A 22,989-nucleotide genomic window follows, 5' to 3' on the forward strand; every position below is an offset into this window, starting at 1 on the left:
TGACAAAAACTTACTTTCGAATATATTAAGTTAAAAAACATATTTCCTATGATCATGTCTATACAAAACCAACATGAACGACATGACTAAAAATAGAACAGTCGGGGTGAAATGAAAGTGTTTTCTAATATCTTGGAAAACTGCTGTAATTATAGAAAATCTGACGGAGGTATAAATGTTTATAGAATGTTGAAATTAATCAACTGTCAATTTAAACCAAAAGTTAAGTGACTCCATATAATAGTTTTTACCCTGAACTGAAAATGTTTACTATGTTTTGTATTCTATCATATATGAAAAACAAGAAGATGTGGTATGATTGCCAATGCTACTAATTAATATAAAAACTTTATAGACGTAGATGTAAGCATGTAAGTATAGCATTGACGCGATGTAACAACGAGTCAAGTATAGGTCACATCATGACCTTTAAAAGGTATACGGAATAAACTGTTACAATGTTATAGTGTTAATTTAGAATGATGAGGATGATATATGAGACTCTCATACCGACGAATTTATGCATATCAATAACGACAAGAAGTATGAGAGGCACAGACCAATGCACTTTAATATATTGTATATATGAAAACGTCTGTGTGACAAACATCAATTATAATATGCTATTTGCATATATTTTAAGTTTTCGTATTACTTCAACCAACACCGCCATAGTGCACACAGTGTGTACTTAATGTGACTAGCATACACTTGAGCGGTTTAGCTAGCTGTTAAACCAGGTTTAATCCAGCATTATCTACATCAGAACATGCCTGTACCAAGTTAGGAATATGACAGTTGTTAACTTATCAATTGTTTGATGTGTCTTAGCTTTTGATTTTACCATTTGGTGTGGAACTTTCCGTTTTGAATTTTCCTCGGAGTTACACATTTTTGTTATTTTACTTTTTGCATGTCTTCATTGACATTGTACTTCGACCATGTCTCAATTTTGTTATAGATATGTTTTATTCATTTTATCACAAATATTTCTGAAAGAGACAAAAACTTAACGTGATTCCATTTATTCATTATTTATTTTTAAATGCAATTTTTGAAACAAACACAAAGACTAGATTAGTTGGGTATCGTTGCACCATATAGTTGGCTTCTAGTATTCTTAGTCTGATTGGATTCGCCATCCTGCCAAAACAATGTCGCCATAATTATTACTTGCATTGCACAACTCCTCTGTTCATTAATGGCCCTTCTTTAAATAAAAACAGTGCTGGCCAAACGACATAGTCTACTTTATCACCATCTTTAGTGTACGGTTTGAAGGTAGTCTTGTCTACATTTATTATATCACAGTCAAATTGTAAATACATTTCTGGCATCTTTATCCTCATGTAAAAACACATGTCAACACACCGCTTTATATAGATAGTACATACTGATAAACTACTCTCTTTAAATTTTACTAAGAGCACCTAGAAAAGGAAAAGCTATATATATTTATCATATACTTAGCATTGATATGATAGCTTTTGCATATGTGTAATGACCGGAAGTACACAAAAGCCATAATTTTCCACCCAGGCTGATAACCCATATCAGGGGCGTCTCGTGCAAAAACCCATAACAGTGCTTTTCGTGCAAGTTATTTCCGGTGTTTCTGGTGTTGATTGTTTACTTTTTCATTGTGACGTCAGATTTTTTTTATGACGACGTCAAAATTTACGGGAACTTTTGTGGGGATAGTCTAGTACTTGCTAACAAATGCCATTGACAATTAAGAATAATTTTATAGTACAACAAACATGGAGTAATAATGATCATAAAACTCTTCCAAATTTTCAATGTTTCAAAATGCCTCATTAGGAAATGTACCTATACATATGTATGGAGGTACTGGTGCTGTTGTTGGACAATATAGTATATTTGATTCATAATTCAACTTCTTTATAAAGTTTTTGACTGTTTTAGTTATTGCATTTGTTTATTTGCCTTACATAAAACTATTGTCGGAAGTATGATAAAGCGATAAATACATGTCATTTTCCATATCAGCCTGGGTATCATCCCTCGACCCATATCAGCACCTCGACGCCGTCTCGGGCTGATATGGGGGTCTCGGGATGATACCAAGGCTGATATGGAAAAGGCCATTTATTAATCTCTATATATCTAATTTTGAAATGTCATTGTAGAATGTGTTTGAATTATATAACATTATTCTTGGCTTTCATATATTCCCCTAGTAGCGCATGCGTTCCGGATGTATATATATTCAGAAATGTGCAATGGACGCACGAAAATTATAAAGTGTTGTTTTCATTTTTGTAAATTACCATAAAACTCGTTAGCATTTTTTTTTGTCGCAACGACGACAGATGTAATGTCAGGAAAAACGGATTACTATCTTTTGACTTGGCAGTCGTTTATTTCATCTCTTAAACAAAATTTCTAATTATAAAAAGTAAATTACACCGTGTGATTTTTTTTTAATGCGCTTTACACCACTTTTTTCTTACTTCAAGCCAACTGAGGATTATTTTACCTTTTCGATTTCTGTTTGCAGATGTTGAATGACAGAAGACGATATGGAAACTACAAACTCTAAAATCCGACTATGAGGACATTGCTGGAAGTACAAATAAACTTCTAAAGTAATGCAAGAAAAATAGCAGAAAATATATTATAGTGCTAAAATTTAAGTTCTTGGTCAATATACGAGTTTACATTAACTGTAATATTATTGCAAACCATGCAAACTTAAACATGATAAATAAGTCAAATTTCTCGAATACAGTTTTTAAAAGATAAAATGAAAAAATTTCTATGGTGGGGTTCACAATTTATCTTTTTCCAAATAACAGTAAAAGGACTGAATTGAATACAAACATTTTTTTCTTCTTCTCAATATACATGTTCAAAATCGAAAAATTTGTAAATATACATTAGAAACCGTAAAATGTTAACAACGTAAAAACATGTACTTAATGTTATCTTTATTTCATTGTTTGTTAATTGACACAAACAAGGTAATACGTGTACATTTGTAAATCATTATCTAATAGTTATAGTAGGCCGAATACAAAATAAAACACTTGTTAAACATACCTGGTTGCCAACAAACCATTCCTGTATGTGACTAGAGAATTTACCAACCTGGTCTAATGTTTCTTCATATATAACCTGAAATGTTTAAATCAAGATAATTTTGCTTCTAATAGTTTGAGCGTCTGCGTTATATGTTGAAATCATTTGTTCAAACAACAATTTGAAAATAATATTAAGACAAATTGTGACTCAAAGAACTCTTTTTAGTGTCTGACGTTCATTATCAAGTTTTGACTTCTTCCACATCTAATGCTTATGGCTGATATCAAACAACGTCCGTGCCTCTTCGGAATATTCATTGGAATAAGTTATATCAAGTTCATTTTGTAATTTGTTTGATCTCATTTTCGCTTGCCAAGATGACGACACTGTCACCTGTCCTTTACTTCACAAGGGTGAGAATCTTATTGTACTCTCATTAAAAGCAAAAATTGGTTTTATTCTACATTCTGCCTATTGTACTATGTTTCAAGTTTCATCTCCAGCATGTATTCTGCGCTGAAATAAATACAATAAAACATAAAACTGGATAAAATAAATACTGATGCCCTGAAAGGACAAGTTTCATTTTATCCCAACCTTAGTGAGTTAGTGGTACCTTCAACAGATTAAAAAGGATATCAACTGCGCTTTGTTCGTCTAGATTCTCATCTTGCGACTGCAGACCAGTAAAAGCCTCCAGCCATTCGTTGTCATATATATCACTAAGCATTTCAGATAACTTCTGTGGTCTGTTTGGATCATTTAAATTTGTTATTTGGGGATTGTTATCCTGTAACTGCTTCCCCATCAATTCACTCAGTCTGAAATATATATGGACGTTATATTTTTATATGAATTATGAAATAGCAATTATAACCTCAAAGGAAACGTTGCTCTTGCTTTTTCTACAAATACTTGTACACTCAAGTAGTTTATCATCTTACAGGATCTTTGACGTTTTTTTTTTGTTTTTTTTTTATTAATTCATAAGGTTAATCTTTGAAAAATATTTCAGAAATTCTACAGCGGTTTAGATTGTTCATGATAAACTCATCATAAATACCAGAAATAAGATTGTGAACGTCAGACGCGTGTTTCAGCTACCAAAGACTGATCAGTGAGGCTCGAATCAAAAAGTTGACAAGGCCAAATAAAATCCGCAATTGAAGAGCTTTGAGCCATGCTAGTATATTCTAGAGAGTTATTAAATTCTTAGCAGTGACAGAATTGCCAGGTTGTAGAAATTGAGCTGAACTAAACACCCCAGACAATACTTCAAGTCTAGTTATAATCTCAAACTCAGCTGGAAGAAAACTCACCGTAATGCTAGATCGTTCTTTTCTTCATAACACTTTATAAGATCTCTTTTACATCCGTCTAACTCTGTTTTCAAACTGAAAAACGTTAGTATCTTACAAGTTGTATAAACATATATAAGGAAATACACTGAACGATTGGAACTAGTGTTTTATGAACACCACATTATTAACACCTAAAGTAGTCGGTGCTTCGACATTGGTATTGGCTTTGCCATGTAACTGATAAGTTATTGGTTGATAAATGATTGAGACTAAGCTTCTCTGACAAGGCTGAGATTGTGAAATTACATTCGGTTAACACACTAACGGTTTGTACATCTATGGCTTATACATAACACTCCGGCTGGTCGTTCCGAAGGAAGTTAATCTCAAAAAGAGTGTAAATTGAACAAATTTTTATTTTTATTCTTCCATGTGAAACCCAGAAATATGCGCATAGTTACAACACATTTTGTAATATCATTTTGACATGGCTCGGTACTTGTACATCCTGCCATAGTGTTATTGTGCTATTATGGTAAATGTTTATATCATTTTGACATGGCTCGGTACTTGTACATCCTGCCATAGTGTTATTGTGCAATTATGGTAAATGTTTATATCATTTTGACATGGCTCGGTACTTGTACATCCTGCCATAGTGTTATTGTGCTATTATGGTAAATGCTTATATCATTTTGACATGGCTCGGTACTTGTACATCCTGCTATAGTGTTATTGTGCTATTATGGTAAATGTTTTGTATTCTTTTCTTACATTTTTGCTTATGTGCTTTGTCTATATGCCATTTTTATTTTTGTTGTTGACGTATTTGTTTATTTATATAGTGATTAAGATTATAACACAATTTTAACGCTATTCCCCTATTTTGACATTTTTACCTATTATGTCTGTTTGTTTTGTTCACAGTCATATTGTTGTTAATATAACGGAATTTTAAATGACTGCCATACCAGTGAGAGTTTAACTATCGTTAAAATCAGGTTTAATCCACCATTTTCTGTGTACGGAAAATTTGTATCAAATCAGGAATATGACAGTTGTTTTCCATTCGTTTCATATGCTTGAGATTTTGATTTTGCCATATTAAAGGTAACTTTGCGTTTTAAAATTTCCTTGACGTTCGGCATTTTTGTTATTTTCCTATTAAAATAAAGGCTTTTACCTATCCAGATACTGAAAAAATAACCGAGTAACAGTATCATAATGCTCTAACAGCCAAAGTAGTTTATGCAATGATGCGTCAAGAATTTTGAATAAAGCTTTACAACAGTTTGAAATAATGCCATATGAAATCTATAGAAGAATCAAGAATGCACAATGATAAAGAGTTTTTGTTATCATAATGATCATATCGCGTTTGCAAGTCAAGAATATGGCAGCTTGTTTTCCATTCGTTGTATATGTTTGAGATTTTGAATTTGCCATTTTTTAAGTAACTTTGCGTTTTGAATTTTCCTTGAAGTTCGTTATTTTGTTATTTTCCTATTTAATAAGGGTTCTTACCTAACCAGTTTCACTTGCGTATCTTCATGTTGAACTTGTTTGTCTGCTCCTTGATCTTTTGCTTGACCTTTTGATGTCTTGCTTAAATAAAAGTCTAAATGGTGTGAAATTTCTTTTCAAAATAACAATGATACAAATGTTAAAGAATCGAGAAAACAAAATATTATCGTTTAATAACAAATGTTAATTAGATTTTCTAATGATTTTGATATTCAAAAACTGTTAAAACAGTTTAGAAAAAAACGAAAGTGAAAGATTGTGTAGAGATGGGTATTTGAGGAAAGAGCAAACACGTTACAATTATGTGTGATCATGACATATATTGTATGGTCTATTTCTATGGATTGCAACTTCCTAAAAAACTGAGGTTCCTATCTTGTGAAATGAATTTAAATCCAGATTGATGAATTTTCAAAGAAATAGTACACACATATGTAAGTTGTGAATCTTTAATCATGAAACTGTTTTTGTTCCCTTTTTTAACCTTCCTTTACTGCTTTTGGACATTTGTTTTGCACATCATGTAGTATGAAAACATGCTTCATGACGTAATGTATTTTTTTTCATTTTTTTTTTAAATAACACGATATCAACTACATGTTTACATTTCGGAAAGTAAAATATTATTGTACATCTTCACATAGCAATGGCCTGGAATTTGAGTGGATCTATCTATTGTATTTAATATTTTTAATCAATTAGTGCTTCATTTAAAAGGGAGTCGAAATATGTCCATCCAAGAGACATCCAAACTCATAAGTCAAAAACAAACTGACAGCGCCATGACAAAAAAAAAACGAAAAAATTACGAAAGGCACATTCGACAGTATACAAAACACAACACATAAAAGTCACGGACAATATTGATCATAAGTGGTTTAAGCTGTGTTGTTTAAGCTCTTTGGGAAATTTCAAGTTTTAATTTTCAAATTTCAATCCTTTGAGCATTTTTATTTTGAAAACACTGGTCACAAACACGAACATAATTCTGAAGAATACATTATTGATTAACACGCCTCCACACCTTATTTATAATAGATTTTTATAGTTTGAACCTGACAAGGACAACAAGTTTTAATCTGTTTCAATACATGAGCAAGTTTAAAACCAGAAAATATCGCAGTGTCATTTGAAATAGGAAAATAAAAAGTTAAGCACCAGTATGATTGTTGAGTAACTACTTTGGTCTCACTGACCGAAACGTTTAATTCTGTTCAGGTTTTTTTAATGAATAATCTGAAAGAATATCAACACAGAGACAGAAACAATAGACACACTTGTTTGCTAGCAAATTGTATTGAAAAGGATTTACCTCCATCTCGAAGTCGATCTGACGTTACTTGTGTTGTTATTATTGGCTTTTTTCTTCTTTTTGCTGAAAGGCATAGTGTAATTATTCGAAAATACTCAAATTCTAGAGAGTAATTACAAAGTATTCAATGTACCTTCTAAGTAGATTTTCGTTTTATTTTCGGTTGTTTTATATACATTTCGTTTTGTAAAGTAAGCTTGATATAAACAGCCTTAAGTTTCCTCCAAGCTCATCAATAAATAATTTGTAAGTACTTTATACGAATTTGTCAAATCCAACTGCTGGGGCAACAGAAAGAAGTTTTGTTTTTTCCGATTCATAGAAACGCCTTGACACAAAATGATTAAAAATGGGTAATCATATTTCACATTATAGTATAAGTTAATTAAAATTGATATATGCAGCAACGTTCAACTAAATAAAAATAAGTGTTCGTTTGTCATGTTCTCATCACCCGTAATAACACTTTCTCAATCCCGTTCTACATGTTCTATTGTACTAGCATGTGCCCTAACAAAATAGATTTATTACGGACTGGATATGCCTACCCTAGCCTTCCAGTGCACATGCGATTACCTCCTCTTTTTTTTTATATAGGATTCGTGTTACTTAGTCGTCTGCATTCGATGTTGCTGTATATGTAGTGTTGTTATTCTTTTTGTCGTTTTTATTTTATGCCTATTTTTTCATGTAATTGTTATATATGTGCGGCACAAGTTTCAGCATTTTTTTTTCATTAATTGATTTTACAGAATTTCATTATATTATCCCCCTAAGTGTTCAAAGCGTTTGACTATTAAAGGTGTTAAAGAATGTTAACGTAGTAAAACATATCTATTATGGGCTAAACTTTGATAAACCATACCAAAATGGAAAACAACACCAGTATGTATATTCCACGTCTTCTTCTGGATTTACTTGTCTTTTATAATTTGAACATTCAGCAACATTGTATGTTTTCCGTCTTCCCATACTATAAAAACACTACGTATTTAATTCTATACAAGTATTTTGATGTAAATAGCAGTACAGTTGCTGTTTCCCATGCGAATCATTCTGATTCATCAGTAACATACATTCGTGGTTCATTCCCTCTTATTTTTAAGCGAGTGTGGGTTCTCATCATTTATTGCAAATCAAAATGATATAAATACCCTCATTATCCACTGAAGTCTTTGCCATAACAAAAGTAGAAAAAGCAAGCTTACTTAAATTTTCACATTTTTGTAATACAGTTTATATACTGGATATGTGATATGTGTATTTGTGTAACACATGGCAAACTTCTACCCTGGAAGCATTTGATTTTAAATCCAATTTATGTTAAGGTTTATCCTACCTACCAACCGTTTGTCTGTAATACTATTTTTACATACCTCACTTTTCTATTAATTGTTACTTGAAATAAGTTTAACAACATTAAATAAGAACTATTCTCAATTACGTCTTCTTTCCACGTTTATGACATTATCTATTGCTATAACCTGAGTTTGCTTGTCATAAGCAACTACACAAATGCAACATGTGTAGCAGAATCTTCTTGTTTTTAAGATAAAATTGAGAATGGAAATGGGGAATGTGTCAAAGCGACAACAACCCGGCCATAGAGCAGACAACAGCCGAAGGCCACCAATGGGTCTTCAATGTAGCGAGAAACTCCCGCACACGGAGGCGTCCTTCAGCTGGCCCCTGAACAAATATGTATACTAGTTCAGTCATAATGGACGTCATACTAAACTCCGAATTATACACAAGAAACTAAAATTAAAAATTATACAAGAAACAAAGTCCAGACGGACAGGCGTCAAATTTTGGCAATTTTTTGTCTTTCTTCACCTTTTCGTTTGCGATTGCCCACTTGGTATTTTTTTTACTATTATAATATAATCTTTTGATGTCAAGTTTTACTTTTTTCTCACAATGCTCCTCCATAAAAATAACTCCTAGTATATATAAAACAAACCCTCATTAAAGATACCAGGCTATAATTTTAAACGTGACCATTTTGTCATCAAAACGCTATCAGTGCATGACGCCCGAATAAAGACAAAATTAAGGGTGAAAAAACCGCGATGTTTAAAGCAGTGAGCAGTCAAAATTCCATAAATACTTGCAAATGCAGCTAAGGTAATGTACTCCTGTGGTAGAAAATCCTTAGTAGTTCGAGCAATTTTAAAGTTCAAAACCAGTGGATTTATAAATATGACCATATCAATGATATTTAATGTCAACACTGACGTGCCGACAAATGATACTTTATGCCAGTACAATCTGCACTATTTGGGTTTTACTAAATAACAGCGTATTAACATAGTGTTCATGGGAATGAAAACTTATATATGATCCTTTATCAATGTGATTTTGTGACATCGTGACAGGTTTGGAAATTCAAAAATAGTAAACTTTTGATAGTATTAAAACAAAAGCAACATAAAACTAAACAACAAACCCTTCTTTAATGAGTGTTTGTGTTCGGTATTCTTTTAATTTGAATTTTTGACCAGTAATTCGGTACTGGAATGACAATACAAATATTGTTTGATTAACATATAAAAATCATTGTAAAAAAGAGATGAAAGATACCAAAGGGATGTTTTTAAACTCAAAAGTTGAAACAAATAAATAATACGCAAAAAACGCAAAGTGAAAAACGACCAAAAAAATATGAAATGTATCTCCCTGATGCATATAGCCTTAATTAAGTTATATATAAATATACTAAATAAATAAATGATTTGGAAAATACATTGAAGGTATAAAAAGTCATGAGAATTCCGAATGCAATTAGGTTATATCCGGGCATTCTGGTTCTAAACCTTGGTTCCATCTGGGTTTTCTGGTTCTGAACCTTGGTTCTTTGGTTCGAAACCATGGTAACTGGTTCAACATCCGGGTTGTTTGGTTAAGGCAACCCAACTTCTTGGTTCCATCTGGGTTCTATTCTAGATCATTCTAATGTTCCCGTTGATCACAACAGAAGATAACCGCAAGTCTCCGAATAAAAAGGTAAAGTAGGTCAAAGACGCTAAAATTATTTTATAACATTAACATTTTTAGCATCGACGGTAAAGGAAGCTATAAGGTATTTATCTTCTCATTTTAATTATTTTGATTAGGAAACTAGATACAAATAAAGCATCGTATAGATTTTTAAAACAAACCGAAGTATACAGTACATCGAACATCCTTTTATTTAATTCGGTCGTTTTGTTTTGTTTTTGGAAAGATTAGAACTTGTTCTAAATCTTTACTTAGGCACCGGCCTCCCTAACAAAAGGACAGGTTAACTACTGTTACTAAATGTATTCACACTGAAATATAGTTCCCTATGGTTATCATGTATGTGCACATAATACACTTATAAACTAAAAAAATAGTATATTATTGGAGCAGTTCATTCAAGAATGTATGTCATTAAGGTGTGCTGATGTGCAGGCTTTTTTAAAAACATTTTGATTAGGTAAGTGGGTATTGATTCAATTCTAGTATGATTGACAACTGTCATTATAACTAAACAATTAGAGACAAGGTGGACCTATAATCACAATACCCCACCTCAGAAACTGCCAATCAAATTGACCACATTACCTACTATCAACATCCGTCTTACATAATTATACATAATATACATCTAATTCTTAATACACAAGTATTTGACCTCATAATTGAATACACAAATGTGTATATTAGATGTTTGATATATATAAGGATGATAGATTTATTTATTGCCTATTACTTTTGATCTACATTACATAAAGTGATTCTGTAAATTAAAGCTGAAAGATAAATGAATAATGGATTAACAAGATCTTAAAAAAATGAAATATAAATATGAATATATAAAAGGTATTCAAGTAAGGCCTATAATTTACTTGATAAATTTCCAATAATCATCTGTAATTAATCAACAATTTAGATTGGTTCACTTTTTTTTATCAGGAATTGGCTTGAAACAGTTTAAAAATTTAAAAATTATAACAAACCTTTGTTTATTAGTTTATTTCCCATCAATCATGATGTCTATTTTAGTCATTTGAATTTTTATTAGAAGTGAATATATATTTTTGAAATCAAGAAAGAAATTCAATCCTCATTTCAATAAAATATTTTTTTTTAATTTGTTTACTTTGAAAAAGAACATTTTCAATGCCCTGTGTTGAAAAATTGATCAAAAGGCATTCTAAAACTTTAATCTTCAATGTCATAAAAAACAAACAAAATGCCCCAAAACAACATTTTTAGATTATTTTTGTTGACACTTTAAAGTTTTTAGCTGTTAGTCTAGATTTATGTCTTACAAGGATAGTTGGTAACATTTACTAGAAGAATTTTTGATTTGCATTTTTTTGTTTTTTTGAAACATGTTCAAAACAGGTAACATAATTTTAATAAGATATAAAAGAGGGACGAAAGATACCAAAGGGACAGTCAAACTCATAAATCTAAAACAAACTGACAACGCCATGGCTAAAAATAAAAAAGACAAACAGAAAAACAATAGTACACACGACACAACATAGAAAACTAAAGAATAAACAACACGAACCCCACCAAAAACTAGGGGTGATCTCAGGTGCTCCGGAAGGGTAAGCAGATCCTGCTCCACATGTGGCACCCGTCGTGTTGCTTAAGTGATTACAAATCCGGTAAATAGTCTTATTCGGTAGGTCATATTCATGAAAGGGAAGGGAATTGTAGTTACGACGTAAGGAACATATCCGATATCATTTGTGAAACGGTTATTCCATAACGGTCAACCAACTCGTGATGGCGTCCGTAAAATTTACGAAGGGATGATTTCAACTTCACCATTTGGAACTCTTGGTTTAATAGCTTCCTTGTGAGCAGCAAACCTCTATCAAGAAAATCATGATAGGAAATGCAAGCACGGGAATATCGTATCAATTGGGAGATATATACCCCGTATGCAGGTGCTGCTGGAATGTTGCTACTTAGAAATGGAAAGTTCACAATTGGAAAGCTGAAATCATCTCTTTTGTCGTAAAGTTTTGTTTTCAACCGACCCTCATTGTCAATTTCTAGATGTAAGTCAAGATATGAAGCCGACTTAACTGTATCTGTAGTATCCTTTATCTCTAGTTCGATTGGATAGATGCGTTCCACATAGTCACCAAATTTTGAATTGTTTAGTGAAAGAACATCATCTATATAGCGGAAAGTAGAGTTAAAGGATATTGCTAACTTCTTATCTTTCTTCCTAAGAAGTTCCTGCATGAAGTCAGCCTCATAATAATAAAGAAACAAGTCGGCGAGTAGAGGGGCACAGTTTGTTCCCATTGGAATGCCGACAGTCTGTTGAAAAACACGTCCTCCGAACGTAACAAATATGTTGTCAATCAAGAAATCAAGCATCTTGATAATATCAGTTTCAGAGAATTTTTTGTTTGAATCAGAGTGATTCTTTACAAAGTAGGATTTATCCCTCCCTAAGACAAGATACTTGTATTTACGTTGGCCATTCTTTTTTATGAAGCAAAGTAATATCAACTCTTTCAATTTGTCTTTTAGTTTGGAATGTGGAATACTTGTGTACAGGGTAGAAAAGTCAAATGTTTTAATACTGTTACAAGATGAAAGAGAGTTAGATTGTATGTACTCTAAAAGATCTTTTGAATTTTTAAGTATCCACATCTGATTCACGCCACCTCTAGAATAGGCAGTTTCACAATAACTTTGAAGCCCGTCTTTGATTGCTGATAAAATAGATGTTAATAATTTAGAAAGAGGTTTCGTGGAGCACTTGGAAGACCCAGCAATATACCGTTGTTTGTAAGGACACTTATGTAGTTTAGGTATCCAATACAGTGATGGAAGATCCAGTTCTTCATCTTTGGTTGAAATTCCAAAGGAACATAGAACAGACCTATGATTATCCAGGATTTCCTCTTTGGTAAGTGTCGTGAGGGTATATGTTGAGTTACCAAGTGAATTGTCAATACCTAATTCGTTTATCAAGCAGTTGATGTAGTGACTTTTACACACAAAAACGATGTTATTTGGGGCTTTATCTGCAGGGACAACAACATATTTGTCATGGAGGTCGGATAGGTGTTTTGCAACATTTGGGTCTTTAAAGATTGACGTAGCATGGGCATTGATGGACCCATTCAGTTTCTTAATTCTGATTTGTATCAACGACCTCACTGCCTTAATCCATTCGGAAAGAGTGTCTACGTCTTCCTTCTCGCGCTTAGCCCATTGCCTGGCATAATCCTCGACTGAATCCATCAAAATTTTAAAGTTGTATTTCCAATTGATGGATTTAGGCTCACGATATTTGGGACCTTTCGATAACACATTTCGTAGAGAAGTGTTATTAACAATGTTAAGGTCACCGGTAATAACGTGGCCAGCAGGATTATATGTGAATTTGGAACTAGCACAAGTGCAATCAGGAGGTTTAGACTTGAAGTCGTCAATATCGAGATCCTGCAAAACGCGTTTGTAATTGAAAATTTTAGTTGCAATAGGTTTGGTATAGGTATAAGAAATTATTGGTACAGACTGGTCTTTGAAATAAGGAGGTATTTTCGATTGCACTAATTTATGATGAAGGATATTGCCTAGGTTGACGCCATCGAGACCTTTGTTGGCAAAGGAAAGATTAAGAAAAGATCTTTTCTCTTTTTCATCTTTTCCAATGCGAACTGGCTTGAAAAGTCTGTGACTTGCAATATCCGAAATTATAGCTTCAAGTTTGTATTGGTTTGAATGAGGGTTTGTAACAGTGGATTCCAAACATAAATTGAACAGAGAATGAAGTTTCGAAAGGGGTAATGAATAAAGTTTCGTGCGAATGTGATGAATACCTAACGGCTTTTGTATGAATGGCAGCAAGTCATTAATAGAGACATCATGCAGAGAAGGTGATGTATAATGACGATGACCATGACTGCGTCTACGTCGAGGAGTCGAGTTGAAAATATTCATCACATTCACCGAGTTACACGAAGGACTAGATAGAATACCTATACCATCAATTTTGTCATTGCAGCCATAAGGTGTTGCAGTTCCCAATTGTCTAATCCAGTAGTCTTCTTTTTGTCTACGGAGAGTCGTTGAAAGATTAGGATTGTTAGAGCTATGGTATATCTTATATAAACTGCAGTTTAAATAAAATTGTTCAAATTAAGAGACCCATATTATTTAATTTGAGCTCATTTTATCCTCATACTGGAAAAGCAAGTTTCCTTCTAAAGACCTGCTGTTAATGCAATTTTCAGCAATTATAGTACTTTATAAATGTTCATTTTTCCCCACAATACCTTAATATGAAATAATTCAAACTATTCTTCTAATCTTTCCATGAGTGATTTCCATCACTTTGATTTCCCTTTACTCATCCCTGATTTACGTAAATATGTCTAGACAGTGGTGGATCCAGAACTTGTCCTAAGGGGGACCCGCTCCAGTACTAGTCATACATCAATGATTCCCTATATAATCAACCAAATTTTTCCAACGAAAGGGCCCCTCCCCTTGATCCGCCTATGCTAGAAGTTTTAAAACCACCCAATTAGGACATGTTGTTTATAGTCTTTATATGGCTAACGATGTGTGCATCTAACCACTTGACCAGTTGACAACTTGCATATATATTTGATTGCACATTTATTATCAAGTTTGACTGAATTTTATTTAATTGCTTTTTAATCATGTCAGATTTGAAAGAAATACATGTGAAGTATATGTAACAAATCCTTTTGGTTCAAAACAGAATGTTAAAAGACATGTAAAGGAACGTGATGATCAATAAGTTGGTAAGCTTTAATTAGTTGGAAAAAAGTTATAAAATATAATAAAATGTATAATTGTGTACAATAAATTTGTCAAATTTGATACTCATTCACTCATTGTGAAGGGCATGCATATAATCATTCGGCCAAAAATAATGAAATCAAAAGTATGATTGAATATTTTTATAATAAAATTATGTGTACATGTGTTAATGACAGTGCTAGTGGGATGTGTATCACCAGCACAATAGTCAGAACTTCTGTGTTGGTGCCATGCTTTAGGGGCATAAAAAGTTACATTAGTCCGTCTGTCCCGAACGTCATTAAAAACGAGTTCCGCTCTCCTAACTTTAGTTCGCCTCAACCAAATACTACAAAACTTATACACAATATATAAATGAAGCTGGTGCATGTGTGCCAATGAGAACTCTCCACAAGAGACTAAATGACACATAAATTAACAATTATACAATGTAGCCTAGGTCACCACACGGTCTTCAACAATGAGCAAGGTTCATACCGCAAAGTCAGCTATTAAAGGCACCGACATGACAATGTAAAACAATTCAAACGAGAAAACAAACGGTCTAATTTATGTACAAATAATAAACGAAAAATAAGATAGGCACGTGCATATAAAATAAGGCGAGGTTAAACATGTTAGCGGGATCCAAACCTCCCCCCCCCCCTTATTTGGCATGAGTGCCAATAAGAACTCTACACAAAAGACCAGATGACACAAACACTAACAACTACAGGTCATATACAGCTTTCAACAATGAGCAAAGTCAATACCGCATATAGTCAGCAATAAAAGGCACTGACATGACATTGTAAAACAATATTCAAACGAGAAAATAAACGAACAAAATGTACAAAAAATGAACGAAAAACAAGTATGTAACACATAAAAAACGACATTCATTGAATTACAGGCTCCTGACTTACCACAGGCACATACATACCGAATAAGGCGGGGTTGAACATGTAAGGGGGATCCCTACCTCAACACAAAATCAAATTTGAAATTTTTAAGTGTCACTTTTACCGTTCAAGAGTTATCATGTCCCTTTAAAAACATAAGAAGTGCTGACTCTTTCGTTTCCTTTCTCTTAAATAAGTCTGACTCAATCAAATGTTAGGAACCTTATACGCGATTCACATTACCCCATAACACAGATCTATTAAGTTCGATATTGGGTCCCGATGGCCTCACTGTTCATGAGTTTTTAGATGTAAAAAGTTGTGGTACGAGTACCAATGATAAAAATGTCAACCCGGAGCCTTAAGATAGGAAAACTGCTAAATCTATTGTTTCCGTTCTTTAACTTTAATTTGCTTTAACCAATTGCTTTGAAACTTATTGACAATGCTTATGGTCACAAAACGGTCAAATAAAGGCGAATCCTGCATCTATATGTGGAAGTTTACTAATTTTTTTCACCAGCAGGGGCATCTGTGGTAAATGGACATATTCTACATTTATTTCAGTAATCAGCTTATTTACTTCCATTGAATTCTTCTTTTAATAGACTTAACTTGCACATATTTTTTTTCAGGATCTCGGTGCACTTTGGTAACAGACAGTGATATTTCAAGTTAAATGTGACCAACTTAACAAAGTGTTTCACTAAATTGAGCTCTCTGTCTAAGTGTACTTTAAAGGTTTTTAGCATTGAGTTCAGTTTATTGATATGCGTATACCTTCTGGGTGAATTTTTATGATGTAAAAGCAGACTATCCATACCTACATGTCCATGAAATGAAATCTAAGGTAAAATAAATGAAACGTTTTGCATTATTTTTCACAACTGGCAGCACACGATGCTACTGAAGCACAAAATTTGCTTACTTGATATTCTCGAAAATTAAACGATTTAGTTTCCTCTTAACCAAACATTCTTAAAAATTGAGAATGGAAATGTGGAACTGTGTAAAAGAGACAGTTACCATGTCAAAAGAGCAGTCAACGGCCTCTAATGGGTCCTCATAGCTGACTATGCGGTATGGGCTTTGCTCATTGTTGAAGGCCGTACGGTACGTTGACCTATAGTTGTTAATGTCTGTGTCATTTTGGTCTTTTGTGGATAGTTGTCTCATTGGCAATCATACCACATCTTCTTTTTAATATCTTCAACAAAGCGCGAGAAAATCCCTCGCCCAGAGGCGGGCTTCAGATGGCCCTTAACAAAATGTGTACCAGTTCAAACTCCAAATCATAAAATAAACTTACAATTAAAAGCATACAAGACTAACAAAAACCAGAGACTCCTGACTTGACGTCAAGGTTATCTAAACGGTAGGATTAGACATTAAAACACTAAAAACTAGGGTTAACCATTAATTTTTTACCCAACCATATGATAGTACTATGGTAAACTTATAGAGACACATGATACAGTCATAAAATTATTGAATATTTGCAATAGTACGTCCAGAACAATACAAGACCGAGTTGTAAACAAATGAAATTATGATACATACGAATTTTTAATCCCAATGCCCAAATAAGGAACCGTAGTTTTCATTCAATTTATTTATCTAAAATGAACACTTGGGTTAAACAATGGAAATTAACACTGTATATTTATATAAACGATCAATCTTGTAATAAAAAAATAAAACTTGAATGATACATAGAGTTTTAATAAAATATAAAACGAAGTGATAAGTGACTAAAAATGAGATAAAAGAATGAGCATGTAAACAACTATATGTCACTGTACGGCCTTGAACAATGAGCAAATACATACTCTTTAGTAAGGTGTCGAAACTATTAAATAGTGAAAAACAATAGCCTTTGTAATACTAAAATCAATTAACGAAAACCAAATGTGGTAACCAACAGCAAACTGCTATATAACAGGTTCCTGACTTTTGATATATAAACTCAGAATTTGTGTTTTTCAGTGTTTGTCATGCTTTTATTTGTCAGTGAATGAATTTTGCTATCCCGTACTGAATCCTAGATTGCAATAGCCGATGGGATAGTTGATCTGGTAATTTTTTATTTGATTTTATATATAAAGAGATGTTTCATGATTTCTAAGTGAGACAACTTTTATTTAAACTGAAATAAACTGAATTTAAATAATTTGTTATTATGAGTTTTTTTTCAATGGTTTATTATTGCATGAATACATTTATGGCCTTGATTGTATGTACGTTTGCATTTTATACCCTAACCACTTTAATATAACATTTGATAAACATAATGTCAGAGTTATGAAAAGTAAAATAACAAAAATACCCAACTGCAAGGGAGATTCAAACTGGAAAGTACTTTATATAATGGGAAAATCTAAAGCTGGAGCACATCAAAGGAATGAAAAACAACCGTCATATTCCTGACCTGGTACAGGCATTTCCTTATGTAGAAAATGGTTTATTTAACCTGGTTTTATAGCTAGCTAAACCACTCCTTTTAACATAACATTTCTACAACAGTCGCATTGAATTCCTGTATACTGACAACAATGTTTGAGCAAAACAAAACGACATAATAGGTAAAAAGTTCTAAAATTGGAACCAGCGGTCAAAATTGTAACATAATCTTAATCACTATGAAACAAATAACTGTTTCAACGACGAATAACAAAATGATATTCATGTATAACCAACGTGCAGCTCTTGGGCTGATATTGAACCTAGTGCTGATAATACATGCGATATGAAAAAAATGTAATGATCTTTTTATCATATGTTTCAACAGTAGAGAAAAATAACAGATTCACATATTGATCCTTTTATGTGGTTCCTGAAGTTTAAAGAGTAAAAAAGTTCACGGCCGTCGGGCCCAAAATTTGATACATTCAATATGAAATCTTTCTATCATATGCCTCAACAGAGAGAGAGAAAACAAACATTTTAATATGGACGAATCGGCAAAAAATAATTCAACAATATACCTAACGATCATTGTTTGGAAAAGTCAACTTTTTGAGGAAACTTTCTAAATTATGTTTAAAAAAAACTTAAAAAATGCATTTATTAAATAATTTGTTTGTTTTTTTTTTTATATATTTTTTTTTATTATTTTAAACAATATACTTTCCAGTATTCAAATAATTGTTTTGTACACTACTTTGTAATGTTTTTCACTGAAAACGTAGCATTGAGGTGTATTTTACGGAATTGGCCGAGTATTACCGAAATGCCATGTGATAACGTTACGGAAAGGCATGTGATAACAATCGAAGCATGTGATAAACTTTTCATATCAGCCCGCTAAGCACCAATTCGAAAAATATGGAATTTACGTCAATTAATTTAATGATATTATCATACGGTAAAATTTATATGTTATTTAGTCTAAGTATATGATAAAAGCAATTATCACATATTTGTTATGAATACCTTAGATTTTGCATATGCAAAAACAACAAAATTGCCCGAGACAAAAAAGAGATATTGATATTGTGCCCTGTTCCTAATGACGTGACGTCATCGCATCCTTAACGACACGATTGTGATAAATTGCTTAAGATTTTACCTTTTATGTATCATTAAATTGTTATAAATGACCTTTTTTCTCTTTTCTGCAGAACTTAAATATGTGATAAAAAGATTATCACATGTCTTTTCCATATTGGCCCGGGTATCATCCCTCGACCCATATCGGCCCTCGGCTAAAGCCTCGAGGCCGATATGGGAGTCTCGGGATGATACCAGGGCCAATATGGAAAAGGGCATGTTATAATCTATACTTATTCATTTGTCATAGCGCAATAGCACAATGGTGAGATGTGTAAGTATCGATCCTCGTAATATGTATATAACAAAAAACAGTAAATATACAATGAATAAACAAGGAAACTTTTACATCAGTTGCATCAGTTACCTTCCTTACTGATTGTATCTCATTTATAGTGCATTAAATTTTCTCTAATTTTTGTGCTATTTTCACATTTCCTGACCGGTGTGAGAAAAATATTTCTCCTCACTAGTGAAAAATCTTTTCTCGGTAAATAATTGGTTGAAATTTAATTGTGATGTTAAATTTTCTTGTTTTCCTCTGAATTTTCGTATTGTGACGTCCTGACAAAAGGCGACCATGCCGGATGACGTCACATCTAAAGTACACATATTTCCTCAAATCTTTGAAAAGGAAGGATAAAATCATTAGAGAAACAGACCACTGTTCCAGGTTAGGGGAGGATTGGAATCCTGCTAACATGTTTAACCCCGCCACATTATTGATGCATGTGCCTGTCCCAAGTCAGGAGCCTGTAATTCAGTGGTTGTCGTTTGTTTATGTGTTACATATTTGTTTTTCGTTCATTTAAATAAATAAGGCCGTGAGTTTTCTCGTTTTAATTGTTTTACATTGTCATGGAGGGGCCTTTTATAGCTGACTATGCGGTATGGGCTTTACTCAATGTTAAAGGCTGTACGGTGACCCATAGTTGTTAATTTCTGTGTTATGTTGGTCTCTTGTGGAGAGTAGTCTCATTGGCAATCGTTCCACATCTTCTTTTTAATATACACCACTGTAACTCGTTTATAACGATATTTCTCCACTTTCAACAGTTAAATTTTAATAATTCCTTGGCAAGCCTCGCGCTTTAAATATTAAAACTGTCTCGAGTGGATATATCGTAATACACTTGTTGCTGTTGTGGAAACTTTATGTTACCAGCAATTAAAAAATGATTAGGTATACTTACAGTATAAAACGATTAAGTGACATATATCTAGCAGTTTCTAAAAGGACAAAATAATATACAGTATAAGTAAATGCAGTTAAAAGTTGGGATTTCAAGTTAAAGAATTTTAGTCGTCTGGTCTCTAATTTTACCGATTATGACATTTTGACATTTTTCGTATTCTGCATTCATAGCAGGGGCGCGTAATCTGCAGACGCACTCTTTTTAAAATTTCATACGATTCCCTAAGTATGAATGTCCATTTGATATATTTTAATTCTTTTTCACAAAGGTCCCTTAAGTTTGCAATAATGATATCATTCTAGTTGATATACGTCAACAATACTTATATAAGATTTCACAATTATGATATGGAAATCCAAATAGCTATAGTTATAGTATTCAGCTTTTCCCGCCTTGATGGTGAGTCTTTTACAGACAAAATGTGCGTCATGCGTACATATTTTTAATCATTATTTCTATTATGAGTGGATTATTTAATGTAAAAAATTAAATTTATAGTTTAGTTAACAATTTTTTTTAAAGAGAAATGTAGAACATTTGGATGCGAGAAAATATATACCGTGTTGTTTTTTCATTATTTTGCATACATTTTTATGTTTGTTATATTATAACTACCTTATCTTACATTAATATCTTTTCATCAAATAAATGAATAAGTAATGTTGCTATGAAAAAATCAATCTCTTTCATATATCTCTAAAAATAATGACAGTTTTAACATTACAAGATACTCGCTAATAATATTTAAATAGTATGTGTTATAACATGATCAGAATTATAATTTGTCATACATTATGTCTTTGCAGTACAGAGTAAACTAAATTTCGGAATAGCGGAATCGTAATCATACAAGTGAGAGGTTTACCACTGTAAAACCAGGTTCAATCCACCGTTTTCTACATTTGAACATGCCTGTACCAAGTCAGGAATATGACAGTGTTGTCCATTCGTTTGATGTGTTTTGTCATTTGATTTTGCAATTTAATTAGGGACTTTCCAATTGAATTTTATTTTTGTGATTTTACTTTTTGATATAATTTAGTCCTTTAAAAATTTATTTTGTAAATATCTTTTGATATGATTTAGTCCTTTAAAAATTCATTCGTCATCTACTACTGTTTGTGTAAAGTTAAACAGTTTCAGACAACACTTTAATCATTGGCAATAGGACTTTTCCTTAACTATAAGTTCTATTTCAAAGCTATAATTATGATTGTCGATCTAACACTGCTTATACTGCTGAGTCTTATGTAGACGAAACGCGCGTCTGGCGTATTACAATTATAATCTTGGTACCTTTGATAACCATTTACATTATTTAAATTCAAAAGTGAAAATAGAATTCTCAGTTTACATGGTTTATTTGGTTTAAGACTATCATTATAACTAGTTTACAACATGAATACTAAACAATGACTAGATTATTGATAAAATGAACACTGTCAACTGGTGTGTTTTTTTTATCTGACTGGTATAAATATGATAGCAAAATTTTGGTTTTTGTTGTTGATAGATTCAAGATTCATTTTAACATGTTTAAAGTCAGTCTATTTTTCGTAATGACTCATATAGTATATACATGTTATAGATGTATTATAAATGACCTTTCTTAATTCCTGAATAAGACATATGTATACACACTCACACACATTAACGCACGGATAACTTGCATTCAGAAATTACATAAAAGAGAGGCGGAAGATACCATGGATACACATCATAGCCATTGATGGATAATAAAAAAAAAATAATGTGCTTTTACACAAAGTTGCCATGGCTATCAGGGTACACATTATTAAACGATGTTTAACTTTATATATACAAAGAACATTTAGTATAATTAAGGAAGTTTACTGAGGAACCTCATTGAAATAAAGTAAAACCCGATAAACACTTACTTGTCCACTTTAATTCCAACAGGGAAGTATTAAACAGTGACAGGTGGAAAAACTATCTCGTATATCTAACTTCATTATGACTATTTATAGATAGAAAAAATCGTTATATATTATTATCGGTATGCTCAGACTGCATGTATGTTTTTGATAAGTGTGCCTACTTGTATCATAAGACAATGAGGTATATCTTAAGTAAAGATCTCACATGTCTTTATGTCATACGAGTAGTATTGATCATTGTGTATTTAGAAGTGGTGCGCGTCGTGTATTCATTTAACATATTTGAGTTTTAACCACTTTGATTCCCTTATACATTGATGTCAAATTGAAAATATTACCTCTGGATTGTATTGTTTAAGATGAATTATAAGTACTTATACTTTTTTAAACTTCTAGTGACATTTTCTCTGAATTATTTGTTTAGTATATAGTACTTTAAAATTATAACAATTTGTTAAGTAAAAGCGAAGCTAGTATATATCA

The 22,989-nt window shown here is 32.3% G+C and overlaps 1 protein-coding gene across 2 annotated transcripts; it reads right to left on the minus strand.

Annotated features, from left to right (window-relative positions):
• Nucleotides 1-1,009: 1,009 nt before the first annotated feature.
• Nucleotides 1,010-22,764, minus strand: LOC139485400 (uncharacterized). Of its 2 annotated transcripts, none has more exons than XM_071269863.1 (10): nucleotides 22,507-22,764; nucleotides 20,606-20,642; nucleotides 8,048-8,155; nucleotides 7,183-7,245; nucleotides 5,871-5,951; nucleotides 4,365-4,439; nucleotides 3,662-3,866; nucleotides 3,064-3,138; nucleotides 2,501-2,584; nucleotides 1,010-1,430 (listed from the first exon to the last, which is right to left on the minus strand). In XM_071269863.1, exons 2-10 carry the CDS (start codon nucleotides 20,626-20,628, stop codon nucleotides 1,170-1,172), a joined length of 975 nt encoding a protein of 324 aa, XP_071125964.1. In that variant the 5' UTR covers nucleotides 20,629-20,642; nucleotides 22,507-22,764; the 3' UTR covers nucleotides 1,010-1,169. The 2 variants fall into 2 exon arrangements, with proteins under 2 accessions (XP_071125964.1, XP_071125965.1); XM_071269864.1 differs by having other exon boundaries at nucleotides 20,606-20,650; nucleotides 22,505-22,610.
• Between the last annotated feature and the right edge of the window lie 225 nt (nucleotides 22,765-22,989).

This window comes from Mytilus edulis, chromosome 8 (genome assembly GCF_963676685.1).
Source record: "Mytilus edulis chromosome 8, xbMytEdul2.2, whole genome shotgun sequence".
Taxonomy (NCBI): domain Eukaryota; kingdom Metazoa; phylum Mollusca; class Bivalvia; order Mytilida; family Mytilidae; genus Mytilus; species Mytilus edulis.